Source organism: Quercus robur, chromosome 5 (genome assembly GCF_932294415.1).
Source record: "Quercus robur chromosome 5, dhQueRobu3.1, whole genome shotgun sequence".
Lineage (NCBI taxonomy): Eukaryota > Viridiplantae > Streptophyta > Magnoliopsida > Fagales > Fagaceae > Quercus > Quercus robur.
This window is the reverse complement of record NC_065538.1, coordinates 30,722,693-30,742,224: the sequence shown is the minus strand read 5'-3', so window position 1 is coordinate 30,742,224 and position 19,532 is coordinate 30,722,693. Positions and strand designations below refer to the sequence as shown.

General features: G+C 34.1%; 1 protein-coding gene across 2 annotated transcripts; it reads right to left on the bottom strand.

Annotated features, from left to right (window-relative positions):
* Positions 1 to 1,761: 1,761 nt before the first annotated feature.
* LOC126725778 (protein REDUCED CHLOROPLAST COVERAGE 3) lies at positions 1,762 to 19,043 on the bottom strand. 2 transcript variants are annotated; one of them, XM_050430694.1, is made up of 24 exons: positions 18,920 to 19,043; positions 18,636 to 18,721; positions 18,436 to 18,494; positions 18,241 to 18,333; positions 18,061 to 18,133; positions 14,462 to 14,797; positions 13,429 to 13,493; positions 12,536 to 12,667; positions 11,813 to 11,854; positions 11,168 to 11,701; positions 10,523 to 10,677; positions 9,298 to 9,802; positions 8,650 to 8,712; positions 8,456 to 8,557; positions 7,968 to 8,285; positions 7,793 to 7,885; positions 7,501 to 7,602; positions 7,303 to 7,407; positions 6,506 to 6,639; positions 6,069 to 6,252; positions 5,383 to 5,514; positions 4,885 to 4,997; positions 4,717 to 4,798; positions 1,762 to 3,797 (listed from the first exon to the last, which is right to left on the bottom strand). In XM_050430694.1, the coding sequence occupies exons 2-24, from the start codon at positions 18,703 to 18,705 to the stop codon at positions 2,166 to 2,168; spliced, it is 5,124 nt and encodes a 1,707-aa protein (XP_050286651.1). In that variant the 5' UTR covers positions 18,706 to 18,721; positions 18,920 to 19,043; the 3' UTR covers positions 1,762 to 2,165. The 2 variants fall into 2 exon arrangements, with proteins under 2 accessions (XP_050286651.1, XP_050286652.1); XM_050430695.1 differs by having other exon boundaries at positions 18,955 to 18,973.
* Positions 19,044 to 19,532: the final 489 nt, after the last annotated feature.

Sequence of the window (19,532 nt, the reverse complement as noted above, 5' to 3'; positions counted from 1 at the left end):
TTTCTTGAACATAATGCACAGTAGACAGTTGCCGGGCCCTCCAAATTAACAAGTAAAGCATAATTAATTTTGTACAATTTGATGGTTTATGTCCATAACGAAAAAGCTCTAAACAACGACATTTTTACTATTTTAAATTGTTTTATTATAATGAGGCCATTAGGAATATATATATATATATATAGAGAGAGAGAGAGAGAGAGAGAGAGAGAGAGAGAGAGGCTCACCTAATCTAATCATATACCAATTCTAAAAATAAGGTTACTGCAATATGATTAGGATTTACTTTACTTGCACTAGGTCCTAATAAAATGAATCTAATTAGAATACTATACAGACTTGGGCCTATAGGCCCTATACTGCAATAATAGGCATAGGCATTAACTATGATTCAGCCTTGATTTAAAAAATGCGTCGTAGACTAATTACTTGACATGACACGATGAATTGAAGATTTCATACTCCTGAGTCCTGAAAGTTATAGCCATGCATCAAAGAAATGTCAAGATATTATTATTGATCAGTGTTGTTCTTTTGAATTTAATAGGCCCATTTTTTCTTATCTTTGAATAGACTCTTTCAATAGTACACATGGGGATGGGGGGCAGATTCATCAAGCTTATATCCTGTTTAATTTCCCAAGAATAGATGAAATTAGAAAACCACCAAATTCTTGATCATTGCAATATCTGCACTTTTTGTGATTTTACTGTTTGTGATCTACACAGTTTAGCTGAGTTGCCTGTGCCAGTCAAAGTTAAAAGTTTGTGTAACCTCACAATATTGCCTAGGCTAATACCATTTCGGCAATGATTTGTTTCCCACAAAAAAGAAAACATGAAGTTCTGAAGCATTGGAGACAAAGCTTGTACTAAATACATCAGTTGTAGCGCCAAGTATATATATATATAAATGATAATCACACAATTATAGTTGTGACAAAGTTCTCCTAAATTATGTGCAACTAATGTGACAAGAAATGTAATTTTAGCACTCAAATTTATATTTATATGTATGTATGTATATATGATTCTCCCAAGTATTTTAGTTAAAAATCATATTAATATTTTCCTAATTACTTAATTATTTATTCTTATTAAACAGGTCAGAAAATGAAAAGTGGCCATGCACAAGTTATTACCTTTCTGTGCAGAAATAGCAAGACCAACAGAAATAAACAGAGATCAGCTTGTATTTTTAGGAGTAGGGAAAATGATGCTCCAGGGAAACCTCCACCCTCTCCTATAATGCCTCATGGTGAATGTCCGTCCTCTAGTAAAATGGATCCTATGTTATAGTATTCGGAGCAACAATGGACTACAGTGTATATTGATTTCTCATTTAAGATTTCATATTGACGAGAATCTGCATCATGATCAAGCTATGTTAAAGTAGCCTCGGACATGCTTTTCATTGCAGATTCTCTATACCGATCTGCATCTCTGTGTGTCACCAAGTGTAAGTGTGTGTGTGTGTGTGTGTGTGTGGAGAGAGAGAGAGAGAGAGAGAGAGAGAGAGAAGAGATCAACACTTTAAAAAATGTCTTTGTGAAATGCAAATAGCACTTCTCTTTATTGCAAAGTGACCTACAAAAACATTACTAGTCCCAAGTTTATAAATTCTCAGAAACAGAACTTAAAAATAAACAGTAGCTCAATTTTAATTCATCAGAGCATAGACGGAGTTGGAATAAGTTAAAAGTCCACTTCAGATTATAAATGGAAAAAATCCAAAACAAAAACACACTCACATATGGAGGAATAATGGAAGTATTAGCCAATTAGCTTTTTATTGATAAGACAAAATCTCTACTATAAGAGAGATATTACATTGGTTATTAAAACGTCCCAAGTGATACTTATAAATCAACAGAAAAAAATAATAATAATTATTACCAAAACTTCACTTTCAATAATTTCTACACTCGATGCAAAGAGATTCACGAGACTAGAACTAGGAGATGAACATGCAATGCCATCCTGGTGACTTCTTGATGATGAATAGCAAATGAACTCCTGGTGATTTTAGTTCAGATCATCCCCACTCTTCAAAAAACAGAAGCACGGATAGATTGCTGATTGTACAACCCAGTTACCCCATTTGACTTCTTGATGATGAATATTAAATGAACTCCTGGTGATTTTAGTTCAGGTCATCCCCACTCTTCAACGAACAGAAGCACAGATAGATTGCTGATTGTACAACCCAGTTACCCCATTTGGAAACCTTTGCCTGTTTCTTTTCCTCTTTGTGACAGTTATGAATCCTTCACTATCACCATTTTTATTCTTATTTACATCTGCTTTTGGCTGCTCACAATCATCACATTGAGAAACCAAGTCCTTCCCCTCATTTCCATTGAGAATTTTTATAATTGCACTGTCATTTGCTATTGCATCTGAAGAATTTTCTGAACAATCCAATTTTTTCTCACTAACTGCAGGCTCACTCACATGTTCCATATTATGATGGACTGACTTTACAATGAGGCTAAGCAGTATCTGACTTGCAAGCTCTGACTTTTCAGACTCGGAGAAATTCTTTTTTGAAGCCCCATCTTTAACTTCATTATTGGATTCATCACCCAGCTTCTCCTCCTCTGCACTACTCATTTCAAACATAGAATTTGACTCATTTTGAATGTGAGAATTTTCATCACCAGGATATGGTTGCCTAGCTCTCCAAGGTACAAACTCAGGTGCATCTGGGTTCATTCTTGGAGGCCCAAATCCACTTCTTCCCTTGCCAAGGGTATGATGTCTCAAAAAGCCATGTTTCATGCGGAAAGAATAATTGTTTCTATAATACAAGGGTGATCTAGGACCACAAGGAATCCTGGCAGCAACTGGAGTAAGAACAGGCTCTGCAAGCATGCCTTGACTAACGTTTACATCATATATACTAGTCGCTGCAACTGAGTTTAAAAGGTGTGGCATGGGTCCTGGATTAAATGGTTTAGCTGTGGCAGAAAGCTTACTCCCATTTGTTTCTACAGGCTTTACCTGGTCAGAAGAACATGAAGCCTCTTCAACCTTCAGTGTAGTGTCTTCCTTTTGAGTGCTTTCTTCATGAGTTTGCTCGATTTCATCATCTTTTGGGCTTGCTTCAACTACAGAGCCAGTGCTGCTTTCCTCATCCTTTGATGTCTCATGAGGAATGTTGTACATCTGAATTTCAATTTTTTCATCATCTATTTTTTCAACTCTCTCCATTGACGGTCTTAGAATGGTACCTGGCGGTGCCAGAGCTACTTCTTTGTAAGAAAGAGATTTTGAGGCCAAGGAAGTAAGAGTTGCTGGACTGGAGGTAACCTTGGAAACAGGAGCTTTTGCCTTCAGATTAGTTGAATCCTCTGCAGAGCTCAAGCTACCAGCCTTTGACTGTTTCAGAGGAGACAACTCAGTTAAAACAGTCTTTGGAGTTGTTTTTTGCACTGGTGAAATGAAGTCATGCCTATAGCTACTTTCTCTGAAATTTGAATATTCAGAATTGTTAACGATCAACTTTGCAAGAACAGGTCGCCTCCCAAACTTCCGGCCAGAAGTTTTCCCTGACCGCCCTTTGGAATTGGCTTCTTGCCACCCTGCATCTGAAGTAGATTCTTCAACAACTTCACTTGCAACTGTCAGCCTATATCTAGTAATATCATAATTTTCTTCAGGATGAACCTTGCTGACTTTTACTTCTGTATTTCCATCTGTTGTATGTGCAGTGTTTTCTGGGCCATCATAGAGCATATCATCATCCCCTATAGCATCATTTTGTGCTTGATGGGTTTTATCACTTAAATGCAAAACCTGGAAGTTAAGGGAAAAATCAAGATAAGTATGCACACAAAAAAAAATGTTCTGTTTTTCTTTTTAGCGGATCCATCAAATGAATGATTCTAGATATGCAGAAAAGAAGAATTTGGTAGATATCTTTTTACTAGCATGCTCTGAGAACATCTTTGAAAACTTGAGATGTGTCAAAGGTTCAAAAAGGTTGTGCTCTAGAATTTCTAAAGTTCAACAAGACTGCCATTGATTAACCTTTGAACAAACTCTAAAAGAACAACAAGCCGATTAAGACCACCCTTTACTTACCCACCAACAAAAATCCAGTTTATCAAAAACATCCCATCTGCTTCAGATGCATTGGTAATAAAATAAAATAAAAAAGAAATAAAAGGATAAATTTCATATGAGGGGCATTTCATTCCACGTAAGTATATTGTAGAAGCATGGAACCTGGTTCTGCTAAGGTCATATTGATTAGAAAATTTTCACTCTTTTCATGGGCACTTTGAGAAACCAAATGGTTGGCTGCACTTGGATAGATACCTCCATCAAATTCTGAACTATTACAAAATTTATAGCATGCATGTGCATGACGCAGCCAATTCAACCAAAGTTAGAAATCAGCTGGCACTACATTTCATTTCCTACCCATGCTCCATAATAATAGAAATGGAAATTATAGTAGTTGAGTTGAACGATGGTGTTTGCAAGCCATGCAAAGAAATCTCACCAAACCAAAACAATTAAAGGCGCTTATAAAGCTTAGTTTAACCTACTCTTTGTGTCGAGTAGGTGATTATATTAGTGCAAGGGTAATACATTGTTCACAAAACAACATTAGTATCAAATGTTATGAATTTTGACTTCTTGCTGATAGGACAGTTAACATAAACCAATATGTTCCTAAATTCTAGTAAAGAAAGAAATATCCGCCTACCTTGGCACGCCGCTGTTTCCTCTGTGAATCACTCCCTTTCAAATCTTGATCAGGACTTATGTAATCCAGGAGATCCGAAACACTGCAAGAAAAGGCCAAGGGTTTGGGTGACCTGAAGTATAATAATTCAATTTATAACCAAGTAATTTGGGAATACCATATCAATACCTAAGGTGACCTTTGCTTGCAATGGATGCATCTGGCTTTGGAGTTCCAGTTCTTGCTGCTTCTTGCTGCTCCAGAGCTTTTGATTCAAAATATTCAAGCCATGCAGCAGCATCCTGCAATTAACAACATACAGCATCTTTATATGTCAAATCTGGAAAGAGCATCCCCCATTGACAGATTGGCTGAAATCATCCTTGAGTTCAACCTGTTGTGTATTGCAAAATTATCTTCTATAACAAATTTCAATAGAGATACCAAGATTGGTTGTGTTGCAAAATTTTACTTCTTTAACGAATTCCAATAGAATAGAATTGAAGAAAACAATACACATGGCAACCCTAACTAATATATTGAGGATCCATAGCCAACCCCAAAATTTTGGGACTTAAGACTTTGTTATTATTGTTATTGTAAAGAACTCCAGTAAAGATACCAAGATTGGAAATACTTTCCGATTGTAAAATTAATGAACTCAAACAATAGTAAAAGATATGTGACCTGAGTACGAAGATCTTCTAGCCCAAGTTTGGCTTGAAGTATTTGAAGAGTAGTTTGTTCATGTTGCACACTCAGGGAATATGCTTCCATCAATGAAAGAGCTATGGCTATGGCATGATAGCTTGCAGCTGTCTGTAAGGTAAAATAAAACATTTAACTTATGAGAAGATTGCATGTAATATGGGTATTTGTGCTGGAAGTGCAAATACAATTTTATTTTATTTTAGTTTTTTTTTTTAATTTTGGAATTAAATTGTACTTTTAATGATCAGTAGGATTTTATTTGAGGTTTGATTAGTTAATTAGGCTATTAGTGTTTTTATTTAATTTCCTAGACCAACCGTTATTTTTATTTTTGTAAATTATCCCAAAAAAAAAACTTGTTTAAGTAAACTAGAATTAGGGTATATAGTTTTAGTTGTCTATATAAGTGTGCAATTCTACTCCAATGAAGACATATTTGATTGATTAATAAATTTCTCTTTGAATTTTTCTAATGGTCTGGTGCTGACTCCAGCCAACCATAGGTGTTGACTATAAGGATTGTTCTCTCTTATTGTTGAATCTAAGCAAACCGAAGTGATAACTCCTAGATTACCTATATTTTATCTTTTTGTTGCATCAGCTTTGGTTTTTTCCTGAGTCAGTATTCATAGAGGAGAGAGAGAGAGAGAAGAGATCGAAACCTGTATGTGATCCTCTCCTAATAATTTTTTGTTGCATTTTAGAGCTTCATGCAAGTATCTGAGAGCAACATGGACATTTCCCATGCCCTCTTCCATCATTGCCACATTTATATATGTTGCTGCTGTATTTGGGTGAGACAGTCCGCATGTAAAATGAAGAAGGAACAGAGCACGGTTTACATACCTGAAAATTACCCAATAGGTTTAATCAAGAGAACCAATAGAAGGACAAGGAATGAAAAACAATGAGAATAGTGGAAATTTTCTGTTGAAATTAATTAGAATTTTATAGTTGGGTAAGGGAAAGATTCAACAGGGAACTCATTTATCAGAATGTCAGTATATAATAGTATACAGCACAATAATCTAGAATGAAGAGAGCAAAGATAATCGATTTGACAAAATATCAAGTATAACAATACGTTGCTCTAACTTACTTCAAAGCCAATTCAATGTGTTGAAGGCGATAGTAGAAAACAGAAAGATCCCCATAGCCTTTCATTGTATCTGGATGGTCAAGCCCAAGTTCTCTCTCGTTGATATCCAAAGCCTTTTGCTGATATATAGTTGCCTAGACAATGGAAAAGAACTCAAACTTTAGAGCATAAAAAAATATAAGTACTCTCATACAGTAACAACCAAGTTTAGACACAGAACTACAAGACCAGTTGGCAGGAATAGATTGTCTCACAAATTGTAAATGGTTCACATTATAAAAAATAAAATTAACAAAACAAAAGATTCTATAGTGCACCATCAATTTAAACATTTATACACATTGGCCATCAATTCCACCTGTATTTGTGCTTGGTGTCATATATTTTATTCACAAGTAGTCCCAAGTTTGGAAAAAGAAGGAAGGTTGTGGTAGATTGATGGCCAACATAAAATTTAGTCACTTTATTTTGAATAAATCTAGTTCAATTCATTTGGCCGACCTTAATAAGTCTGTTGAACATACATAGCTGACCCCAAAGTTTTGAGACTAACACTCAATTATTGTTGTTGTGGTTGTTACAAAGCATATTTCAGTTTGACCAATTTGTATTTTTATTGTAATCTGACCTCTGCTATAGATTGAATTTGAGAATTATACATTTTATTAGCGCTAGACACAACAGGGTCCTTTAATTTACATAATGAAGATTAGTACTCAGCTTCAATAAATAAAAGATAGATTCTTGGCTCAATTTCCCACAAGTAAAGCTAAAAGATCAACTAAAGATTTTGTTACCTGATTGAAGTCTCCAGTGTGATAAAGAACAACAGCTAGAAGACTGTAAGCACTTGCAGTGGTTCGATGGTATGGACCACATACAGCTATCATCTTTGCTAGCGCCTTCAAATGCGAGTATTACAGTGAGGTCAGTTTCTGTTCTCTTTCTAAGAAAAGTGCACATGCCTTTATTATATGGACAGAATGGGAGAGTACCTTTGTTCCATAATTAACAGCATCCTCTAACTTTCCTTTATCAAGAGCAACTTTAGATGACTCCAATAGATTCCGTCCATCTGCTGAAGAGCATCCTACATGCTGTTCAACAAAATTAAAAAAATCAGAGATAGTTTTAAGCCAATTTTAGCTGCCTCAATGAGATGATAACTAGCAAATCAAAAACATAATTCAGAGTCTAAGCTATTTTAAGTCACTATTATCTGGCGCAAAGAGATGGTAACCATCAAATCAAAAACAGAATAGATGAGGGAGAGAGAGAGATTCCCACCTTACACACAGGAATCATGCTGATGATATCATATTTCCTGAATGGGTAAGAGCACTCCAAGTCATAATTTCTGGAAACCAACTCCAATCCAACCTGGGAGAAGAATAACAAGTATAAAGAATGATCATGCTTTGAGAAAAAAATAGAAGCAAGTGCAATCAAAAGCAATAATTACCTTATGGCAAAGACCTCGGAGAATTGATAACTTTCTCACATGGCGAAACTCATCTTTAAGTGTCCAACCATATCTTCTGGCTATAAACATTCTTAACCATTCAAATCTAAGAATATGGTCATCATTCAATTCTTTGTCATTATCTTCCGTCTCACAACTTCCAAGTAAAAAATTTAGAGCCGAAGCTATTGCCGCCGGTAAGTCCTCTACATTGTCAACAGAGGCAACAACTGCTTTAAGTAGATGCTTGAAAGCTCGAGCAAGCATCTCATGGACACAAAGTGACTGTATATGGGGAAGTTTTTCTGCAAGTTCAACCTGATTTGTACAATGAGATTAGGACCAACAGAAACAAAACACTGCACATTTACTAGTTTTAAAATCATCCCCCTCCAGGTTTTCTAGAGACTAAAGTCAGAATGGCATTGATCTAGACTGTTGTTAGAGGAGGCAGGGAGGAAGAAAGACATAGAGGGATTGTTTCTTACCACTCGACCCAAAGAGCGCATCTGTAGTCCCCTTAAATGCATGAAGTCGGTTAATGTACGGCCATCAACTGGAGAAAGTTCCAGTGACCCAAAATCTGTTACCTAAGAAAACAAGAGATCTAGTTCATAACCCTGCATATAACCATTGTAAACTTAAGTACATAGCAAAACTCAGTGTATAAAAAGAATATTACCAGTTTTGGTAGTGCAACTTCATCATAATACTCATGTGCCAGCTTGATCAGCTCATCTATTGACTGTTTGAAGAAGCAAATTGAAACAGTTAGTCCAAAAGATAACAAGAAACAACATTGGTACCATAATAACAACATTACAACAACCAAAAAATAAACAATGAAACATTCTAACAAGAAGAGGAAAGAATAAAATTTGAATGAAAATTCACTCCAAATCGGTTTGGAACAAAGTTCTTACATCCTTCTAAATGACGATTCACATAATCATCTATGTGTACATTTAATCACATGACTTATTTAATAGTCATGTGACTTCTTTCTTTTTTTATACATACAGTAGGATTTGAAACCTAAGGCATCTGCTCTATGATAATTTCTATTGAGCATCAGGCCAACACACAAATGAGTTTCTTTTTGGTGTAGAAGGATTCGAGCCTAGGTCCTTCATTCAACAATAAGACACTTTACTAGAAAATACACATTGATGGTCATCCACACCACATAATGGATTTAAGTAGTTTCCTCCAACCCAATTTATTTTGTAAGGAATTTCAGTTAAAATGAACAAGCAAAATAGCACATATGTACTAAAATTGAATCAACAGGTTCATAATGTAACAAAAATTATTAGAGTTCCAAAGAAACCTTTAAATGAAGACCAGTCCCAGTTTCTTTCAGACTCAAGAAGGCATCTTCAGAAATTAGCTTCTCCAGTTCTGCTACGCCTTTGAGTTCACCATTGCTTAGCTCTCCCAAATCAGTTTCCGAATTCAGATTGCCAGGTCTAGAATCATTTTCTTCATTATCAGTGCTACTTGCACAATTTTCTTTCTTTTCCCTCTTCTTCAAAAATTTAAACTGCTTTCCAAGACCTTTGACCGAATGTTCAGCCCCATTATCATCATCTGGGCTTTTAGACTTGTTTCCTGTTGGACTTTCCTGCTTTTGTAGATGTTGTACCCAACAAGAACCAAGTTCCCATCTTATAGACCTCTTCGAATCAATGGGCATCTCCTTTAACTTTTTCAAGCTCTCTTTAACTACTCTTCTGACCAGACATCTGGACACTTCCATGCCATCCAAGTTAGACTGAGGTGACCAACATCCTCCTGATGGTTCAGCACTAAACTTATGAAGCAGAAACCTCAAGCTGTAAAATAGTTTTGTATTCAATCAGTCCAAAGGGTAATATGCATGCAGCAACAGTCAGCCTTTAAAAATATATCTTAAACTCTCTAAAGCACTTCAAAAGTACTTGATCATTACTATTGAATCCAGCATAAGGGAACTGAACTAAATCCATTGAGAATTGTTTTCAGAGCCAAGTAATCTGCATTTCCACATGCATATTTATGATTTAGAGGATCTAAAGCTATGCATTACAAGAACATGCCTAACTTTTCAGAATTTTCCATATTTATGAGAGGAAAAACCAACTCTCTTTTAAGTTTCAAAGGAGTTGATAAGAAATTAGGAAAATGATCCAAATAATTATTTTCCAGACAAAGGAACTTAAGAGTTCTAAGCCACCAATCATACCCACCGCATCATGTTGTTCAAAGGCATACTGCCATTTTTTGGCTAAAAAAGCTACAGAATCCATTTTAACAACTTTTATATTTGTATTACCAGTCATTCACTTACAAAGCATATTAACTTAACAAGTCTGATTATCATTCTTTTCTTTATTTTTTTCCTGTTTTCAGTGAACGTCCTCAACATCATTAATATATGATGCAGGTGAGGCGAGCTGTATATTGTTAAGACCTGCCAACAGTATTGCCTAGCATGTGTGCAATATGTGCATGCAACTACAAATGGATCAAAACCAGACTCTTTAGTAATGAGGGCATTAGCTTATGGATCAAACCTGTTAATGTTAAGAGCATTTGCCCCACCATCTGGTTGATCATCAATTTCAATATCTTGAGTGTGAAACTTTGCCTTCTTCACATTACCAACAACCTTTACAGTAGCAGTGTATCCACAATGCCTTACATTGACAACACCCAAGGAGGATGTATCCTGCAAAAGTTTCAACCACTTGAGAAAATTTGGACATGTGCAACTAAGATCAGTCAACGGCATCAGTTAGGGGTGATGACTTTTCCATGTTAAGAGCATTACAAGGACAAGGAGAAGAACCAAAGATAATGGATAATTAGGAAGTGGAATAGACACGTTGCCTTTGATATCAAAGAAAACGATGACTCAATTTCAATGAACAAAACTGGACATAGAATTTGTGTAGCTTATGGTAAATAGTTGGGAGAAGGACAACATGCATGCTCAGTATAGAAACAAAACTGAAAATGCTTAAATTACTAGGTTTATATCTAGACAGATCAGCCGAGGAATCAGAGACAGCCTACTGCAATTGAATACGTAGTATCCAAAAATGTAGAAACTAGAAAGTAGCCTTCACTTATATTTATAAACTTATTTAGATACATATTACTCACATTTTAAACATGCATTCATATATAATCTTGCAGCATAGGAGAAAAGTACTTACATGAATCACTACACTCTCATCTGCAGTTAACCCCTTAAGCAAATTCCGTTGAGCAGCTTCCTTGTCAGACATATTGGATAATTGACGGCCATCAGTTTTTATATCATATTTTGAGCCTGCATCAGTTGTATCACGTTTTACAATAATGGACAGATCTCCCACACGATCCTCATGCAAGACTGAGCCTGGTTTACTGCTTATTGTGTCCTTTGCTTGCATATTGGAATCTATGAGATGGCGTATTGCTGCAACAGCTTTAAAGATTGAGACATCAACAAATTGACTGTGAAGTAAAAAAGCCTTCCGGTCTCGGACCACCCTCTCCTCCTCAGTTTTACAAGGTAGGCAAGCCAAAATTGCAAAATCAGTTGCCCATGGTTGAAGATCAAATTCACCATTTCTTCCCCAGCCACCACCATTGCCACCCCAATTTTCATCTTCTGTTGGTAGTAATGGGAAGTCTGATGGAGAATCAGCAACAGATGGAGGAGCAAGCCATGTATTTGCTCGAAATCCATATGGAAGATTACCAAACTAAGGGAGGGAATCAGAAGAACACAACGAATTATTTAAAAAGCTTATGCATTTTTGCTGTAAATAAAATACGTTTTTAAATTGAATTTTTTATTGTGAAAGAATATCTACCTTATTATGTTCTACAAAAGCTTTCATCAAAGATTCATATGCCTGCATTAATCACACATTTGTTAGTTACAAACTAAACAATAAAGTTCAAAACAGATCAGCAAGATAATATTGCAGACGAAAAACATGCGACTCCAGCTAACTCTCGACCAAGTCACCAAATGAAATAAATTTCAGCAGAATCCAATTAGAAAGATTAGCTGAGACATTGGTGTCTTCAACTAGCCAAGGTTATTCTGCAAATCGATAAATTTGGTTTGGTATGCAACCTGATTAATTTGAATATAAATTCAGATGGAAGAATTTTAACAACTCCTCTGAAAATATAGCTTTTCAATCCAGAAAAGAAATCAAATTAGAACACTTCTCAGAAGTAAGGTTAAATTTAAGCAAATCATAACAAATTCGTTAACGACCATGTGGTGATGCAGTTTGGCAGTGGATTAATGAATTTACATATTAAAAAATAAAAATTATAATCTTTTATTTTTGAGTTGCAAACAAAGGTTTTAAGTTTACTTTATAAACTAAGTTTATGTGCTACTTTATAAACCATCAAAAAATAATTACTACAATTGGCCTAAACTTAGCAATTTGCACTCACTGTGAGGTGATTGCAAGGAGAAACAGAGTGGTTCATGCGCAACATATGCAAACTAGTAAATAGAATTAAAGAAAGTGAAATATACGTATCAAAATTCAAGTAATATATAAAGTACCCACATTGCCAAAAGCTCGGCTAAGCTGTTGTAGAAGATCCACCAGGGAGTGGCTTTGTAGAGACTGTTTTTCCATGGTATAGAACCCTTTCAAGGATGCAACCACTCGTATTAGCTTCCCATTGCAGATCTTAATCTGCATGCATTAATTATATTTTCAATATCTTCATTTAAAATGGAAAAAGAAGTTTTTTAATGAGATTCAGTCAACTTAAATTGCAGAAAGATTGAACAAAACTATCATGAAGACAGGAAAAAAGTTAAGAAAGTTGTACTAATGTCTTGAAAGAGGCTAATTTACTCATAAAGGAACATAATACATAGTATGGCATGAATGAATTGGTGTTCAATATTAATGATCAAACAAATAGTTGTGAAGTTCTGTACTTCACAGGAAAAATAGCATGCTCTTCTTCCAAAAGAATCTAACTTAATCAAGAACAATTTCATGTAAGTTACAAAATGACATATTATAAAGCTGTTTTGAAAATTGAAGATGGCAGCTAGACTAGAAAACACACTAGGCTGCTAATGTTCAGCTGAAGATCTAATTGGTAAGTTAGCCACCAGTTTTACGCTTATGGCAAATGAGCCAATGTTGAACAACCTCTTGGAAGAGGCCTTAATGAACAAAAACCATGTCACTTAGCTCAAATGATCAGCTTGAGAAAAGGCCTGTCCAGTATTTGCTAAAAGGACAAAACGAATTTTAATAATCTAATACTTCGCTTTACTTCACTCAATAATGGTTTTATTAATAGATATTTGGATCAAATATCACCTTCAGACAAGCTTAGAGGTTTAAGGATGGGATGAAAAATAGTACCATAGGCTCAATCAACCGTCATTGAACCATAAGTTAAAGATAGAAAACAAAATGGAGAATAGCAATAGCACCTGAATTTCAAAGTAATCCACATCACGCCTTTCTTGTACATCCCTCTGGTCGCATCTCCTTAAATCTGCAAAACAAAAATTATATAACAAAACAATCAATTTAACAATTTGTAAGAAAATTTTCCCAAAGTGAAAATTTAAATGATCACCCATGTTTTCTCTTAATCATACAACCTATTTGACATTCATGTAACTCGTTTAAATAACTTATAGAGTAGTGTGAATAAAACATAATGATCAACTAAATCAACAAAAAATAGTTTCAAAGAGATTAATCTTTATCCAATTATCCTATATAATTTTATTAGGCGTGTGGCATATTTAATCACTTCTTCATTTGATAGCATTGGTTTACACTTAGAATATGACACATGGCCAAAAGTCTTGTATCTCAATGGCATTGCCTACTCTCCTTATATAGGCAAATCAGGATTCAAATCTCCTATTCCCCATTATTATAACTATCAAATTATTTGTAAAAAAAAAAAACAAAGAGAAATATTGTACAACCTTTTAAATAACAAATTGACACCTGATAAAATACAGGATAGAACTTTAGACTAAAGTAAACTTTTGACACTTAAAGTTGGGTTATTTTCATTTTAACTCTTCACATTACAAAATTTTCATTTTGACCCTTTATCGTCTATTTCCATTACTAATCTAACCATTAAGTGCATGTCTAACTATTATGAAATACTAGCTCAAAAATACTATGGAATGCAGGAATGCCATTGTTGTGAAGGAAAAAAAAAAAAAAAAAAAAAGCATGCTCTGAACGGTCAAACCAAAAGAGCCTAAATGAAAACAACCAAACTTTAAGCCTAAAAAAAAAAAATATATATATATATATATAGAGAAAAATTCCTAAAATAAATAAATAAATAAAATCCTACTGCCTAGTTTTTTTATTGTGACATTTTGAACCCTATGGGTGTTGTCTCCAGAGTTCTAATTTTCCTTTTTATTTTCCCACATTTTCTGAGGAACCAAACAGAGCAGCAAGAATTGAAGGAGAAAATAAAATACTCACGTAGAATAGGAGGAGAGAGGTGAGAGAAGGAGAAGAACTCATAGAAGTCGGAGAGCTTCGGGGTTGGGTGAATTGCCACCATCCCAATGTTCTCCGACACCGCCGCCGCCGCCGCCGCAACCGACGGTTCTGATGACGGGGATCTTCCTCCATCGGACGGTGTAGGTGGGGCGGAGTTACTACCCCTCTTGGGCTGGGCCTGGGCCTTACTCTTTTTGGATTTCAGCTCTGATGTTGATGGGCTTCGTCTGGGCTTCGCGAATCTTGTGGTGCAGGCCACTATGTCCAGTAGCCTTCGCACGTGCGATACCGCTTGGGCTTCCTCAATGTAGTCCTCTGAAAAATATATATTGCCATTTTTGTTAATAACTGAAAATATATAATTCACATAAGACTATCCCAATTCCCACCTTGGCTTTAAAAAGAAAAAATATTTTTGGGGACAGTTAACAAGTGCTGTAAGGATGCACGTTAAAGATTAATAAATGTTCTATTATGAGTTATAATGCATATTTTTCAAAGAAGAAAATACACGTGTTATTACATATCTTTTATTTGATAATAAGAAACTTTATAGTTGAGCTAACTAAAACCCAAATGTTCATTCTCACTACTTAACCGTGAAAAAGTGATGCAATATTAAAAGGAAAACTATTTTATGATTGGTGCATCCAACTCCAAGACCAATTTTTCACCAAGTACTTATGGTGGTTCTACTTGTAAGTGTTGTAATCAAATTGTCTTTGAGTGATGCTACGAGAATGCTACACATTTTAGATTTTACTATATAATTTAAAATTTTATGTGTCTATCAATTACAAAACAAATAATTATGATATTCATTAATTATTTTAAAATCCAGTAATCATATTTATTGTCATATCAGATTATAAATACTATATAGCAAAATTTAATAAAGCTGGGGACAACAATTTTACATTCATAAATTAGCGTATTACCTCATACATGGACCCTCTACAATCTTCGATTTAAAATGCGTGAGATGGTAAGCTACTTTGAAATGTTGTGAAATTTTTATTATGTGTCCCTAGAAGAACTCAACAAAATTTGTGTTTTGCAAACAATTAGTCAATGTGAAAATCAAAGGTCTTGAGTTAGTTGCCAAATTTGGTTAGGCTAGAAGGCAACCAAATGTAGGTCTAATAAGTTAACTGAGAGGTGTGGTCAGTCATTAACTAACGGTCCCCTATTGTAAAGATGGTACATATGGAACATTACAGACCAAGCTGGTTTGTCCATTCACATTAACTCATTACGGGCCCATTTGGGGATGAAAAAAATAAAATAATAGAAAATGGTGGGATGAAAAATGTGAATAAAAACAATTTAAGTTTGTCCTAATATATGTTTGGTTGGGGTGGAAAAGTAAAGTAGAAAATTCTTTTATTTGGTTGACAAGAAAATGAGAGAATAGAAAATATAATTTTACAAATTTACTTTTATGCTCCTATTACATTTATAAAAAAATAAATAAATAAAAAACCCTAGTATGAAAGGGTAATTTCTCATCTTAAGCCTATTTTCCCTCCAAAATCCACCCCTCCAACCAAACACATAGTACACTCCATTCATTTTCTTTTCTATTTTGTATTCTCCCTCTAACACACACACACTCCGCTAAAGTCCTCAGCAGTTAGATCCTCCTTTTGAAAAGCTACCCATCTATCTTCGATGTAAAGCATGTTTCATGAGGTAGGAGTAAAATTGAAAGAGTACTATATATAGTACTATATATAGTACGATCCAAAAAAAGAGTACTATCTAGTCTATATAATTACTATATACGTATATGGTACATTTTGTGTTTGACACTTAAAAAACGAATTTTTTTTATTATTTAATTTTTTTTTATTATTATTTATAGATTTTATTATACTTTTTGGTATTATTTATGAATTCCACTATACTATTTTAACTATTTTTTAATTTTATCTACAATAATTTCAGTAAAAAAAATTTAATTTCAACTAAATATATTGTTCTAAATAATTTTAACATTCCTCTCTAAATAAATAAATTAATTAATTAACTTAGTAAAAACACATAAAACAAAAATAAAGAGGTTCTTTGCTTTACAGCTAATGATATAAAAAGTTTCATAGGGGTCAGTGGTCACACTTCAGGATCTTTGATAATAAAATCTTAAATCTTATGCCGGGGCTTGACGACGAAACCAATGATCCTTCAAATTTTTTTTTTTAATTATTATTTTTTTTTAACCAACAACTTTCTAGGGTCCCCTCTGATTTGCTCTGAAGAAGGACACTTTATGGGGTATCTGAAAGGAAAAATTATTAACACCTAATCTAGGTTATACCAAAAAAACAGATTAAACTCTTAGAGTTAGTACAAAAAATAACACTAATAAGCTGATATTATATTGGAATAGTAACAAGTAGTGGGAAAATATATATATATATATATATATCGGAATCGTAACAAGTAGTGGAAAAAAAAAAAAAAAAAACCAATCAAAAGCACAATTTTGTACATGTGACTCTCCAGTTCAAATATTGAATAGCAATTGTGTAGTACTAATATATTGTGATTTTAATAATAAATATATAATTGAGTGAGTTTACCTAGAACAAAACTAAGAATGCATGTTTAATACAAAGGAATTTAAAAAACAGTGCACGCTCGCACAAGAGACAAGGGAGACAAGTTCTTCACCACTTAAGTTCTGCGGTGGGATAAAACAATGAAAGTCTAGACTGGAGAATGAAGATATTTGAGCAATTCATCTTTCTTTTTCTTGTTTTTTTTAATAAGAACGGTAGTAAGGACTTTGGGAATTGTTAACTCTCTCTTGGAAAGACTCACCCAGTTAGCCAAATGTAAAAATAAAACATAAAATAAAATTTGTGCCTCAATGCAAACATGTGTAGTTCAATTAACTCTCAGGGTGCTTTTGGTATAATTTATTTGTATTCTTATCAAAAAGGGAAATTTATTTGTATTGATTCATTTTATTTAAATAGTAGGTTCATCAAACCAGATCCAAACATATTTATAATAAATAAACTTACCAAAAACTACACCAAAACTTATCATTAAAATTGGTAACTTAGTATAGTTACTACTTTGAAGGAAAGATATTATTATAAAGTTGGTGAAAATAACAAATTAAAGGTAATGCCATCGAATAGAACAACTTACTAATTTGAACTAATTTGAAATGTGACTACATGATTCACACTCACCTTTCTTTAAAATTTATTATAACTTTTTAAGTAAAATTTGTGACGTGTTTTTGTATTAAAACTTCATTCCCTCTACGCTCTTTTTATATTGATTAATGGGTTCATGTATCTCTCTTCAAGGAATCATTTTTGGCACTCTTTGAATAAATTATGGTAATTACTAATAGCTTTACGTCTATATTTTCTGCGTACAACAAATATTTTAGAACATGATACCTGTAATAAGGTTAAAGGAAATCATCAAAATAGTAATAAGGCAAGAAAGCAAGATTTGGATTCTACCTAAATTTAGCAGTTTTTGTTAGACGAGTAATGAAAACGTGACCGACACAAAGGTTGATGCTGAATTACTAGTAAGAATATTGCTTCACCTACCTTCAACCATCCTCAGAATACATGGTTTCAAAGTAACCACCTCGGTCCTATCATTCAATTTCTGGCCTTTGACCTGATAAAGAAGATTAAAATTTTAATTTAGCATTCATAGACTACATAACCGTGAATGTTAGATAAATTAAGAGAGTATCTACTTTATAAAAAAATAAAAAGGGTCACCTCATGAGATAAAGAATAGTTTGTACGGTGGCATGTTTCTACATTCACAGCCAAAAGCCTCCTTATATCAAGTATCTTGTCAGTGGAGATTGCCTTCAAAAGATTTTGGTTGGTAAGCCAAAACAAAATTTAGTTAAGAAACACATAGATAAAGTAAAATAGTTGAAGAGAAAAGCAAAAATAAAAAATCAGTACCTTGAGAATAACTTGTGAATCATATGGTGTGATGACAGTAATGTCAAGAACAGTAGGCACTATAATAAAACAAGAAAAAGGAAAATAAGTATTCAATAATCAAATTTCCCACATATATAGAAGAAGTAGAGACAAAACCAAAGAAACAAAAAAAACATATAGGAGCTTCTTTGTAAGTAAAAAATGAAATCTAATTAAACCTTTTTCTTCTTTCCTCTTCTTTTCTGCCTTGGTTTTGTTTGCCTTGCCTCTACCAGACTTTGGGGCCATCTCCTTCCTCTTGTAACTTCAAAAAGAAAATATATATTTGGAGACACAATTTCAAAAAACCAATTCAGAAATCATTGACAACTTTAATAAATAAGAGGAAGAGATAGAGAGAGAGAGAAGAGTTTCTGAGAATGAGAAGTCTTTATTATAACTTGAAGCATAAATATAGTGAAAGGTGTTGAAGAGGATAGGATAAGGGGTTCGAAGTTTCAACCTCTTCTATGGATTTTTGAGAAATCCTGGCCTCACCTTCTTGCTAACGAGCTTGATTTTCTCTCTCTCTCTCTCTTCTCTTTTCTATTTTCTCTCTCTGTCTGACTGTTCTGAATGTTAACATGTGATGTGCGGTACACTCTTATAGTAGCAGAAGAGGCCCCATGAACTGAAAGACAAAGAAAGACTGGTGGGGTTGGGAAGGGTGTCCTCTTGATGATGACACGTGGCAGAGGGTGATGTGGCCGTTCATTTTTGTTTTATCACATGTTTGGGCCCTAGCCTTAGCCTTAGATTTCAACACCACTTTTAGGGGGCTCATTATGGACGGTTAATTTGGCATTAGGAGCCCATGGAGAATCCCTTTTAATTATTTTTTGGTTGAATCTCTCTTTTAATTATGCTACCTCCATTATTGAAACCCAAATTTGTTTCCTTGCTAATTACTAGGCATGACAAAACAGGCAGGTCGGGTAGGGTCATTTTTTTTTATAAAGAAAATAATATATATTTACCATTTGAAAAGTCATGTAACAAATAACTTGATGTAAAAAACATTACTTTGAATTCACTACTTATATCAAGAATGAACTCAGTTAAACTTATTAATACTT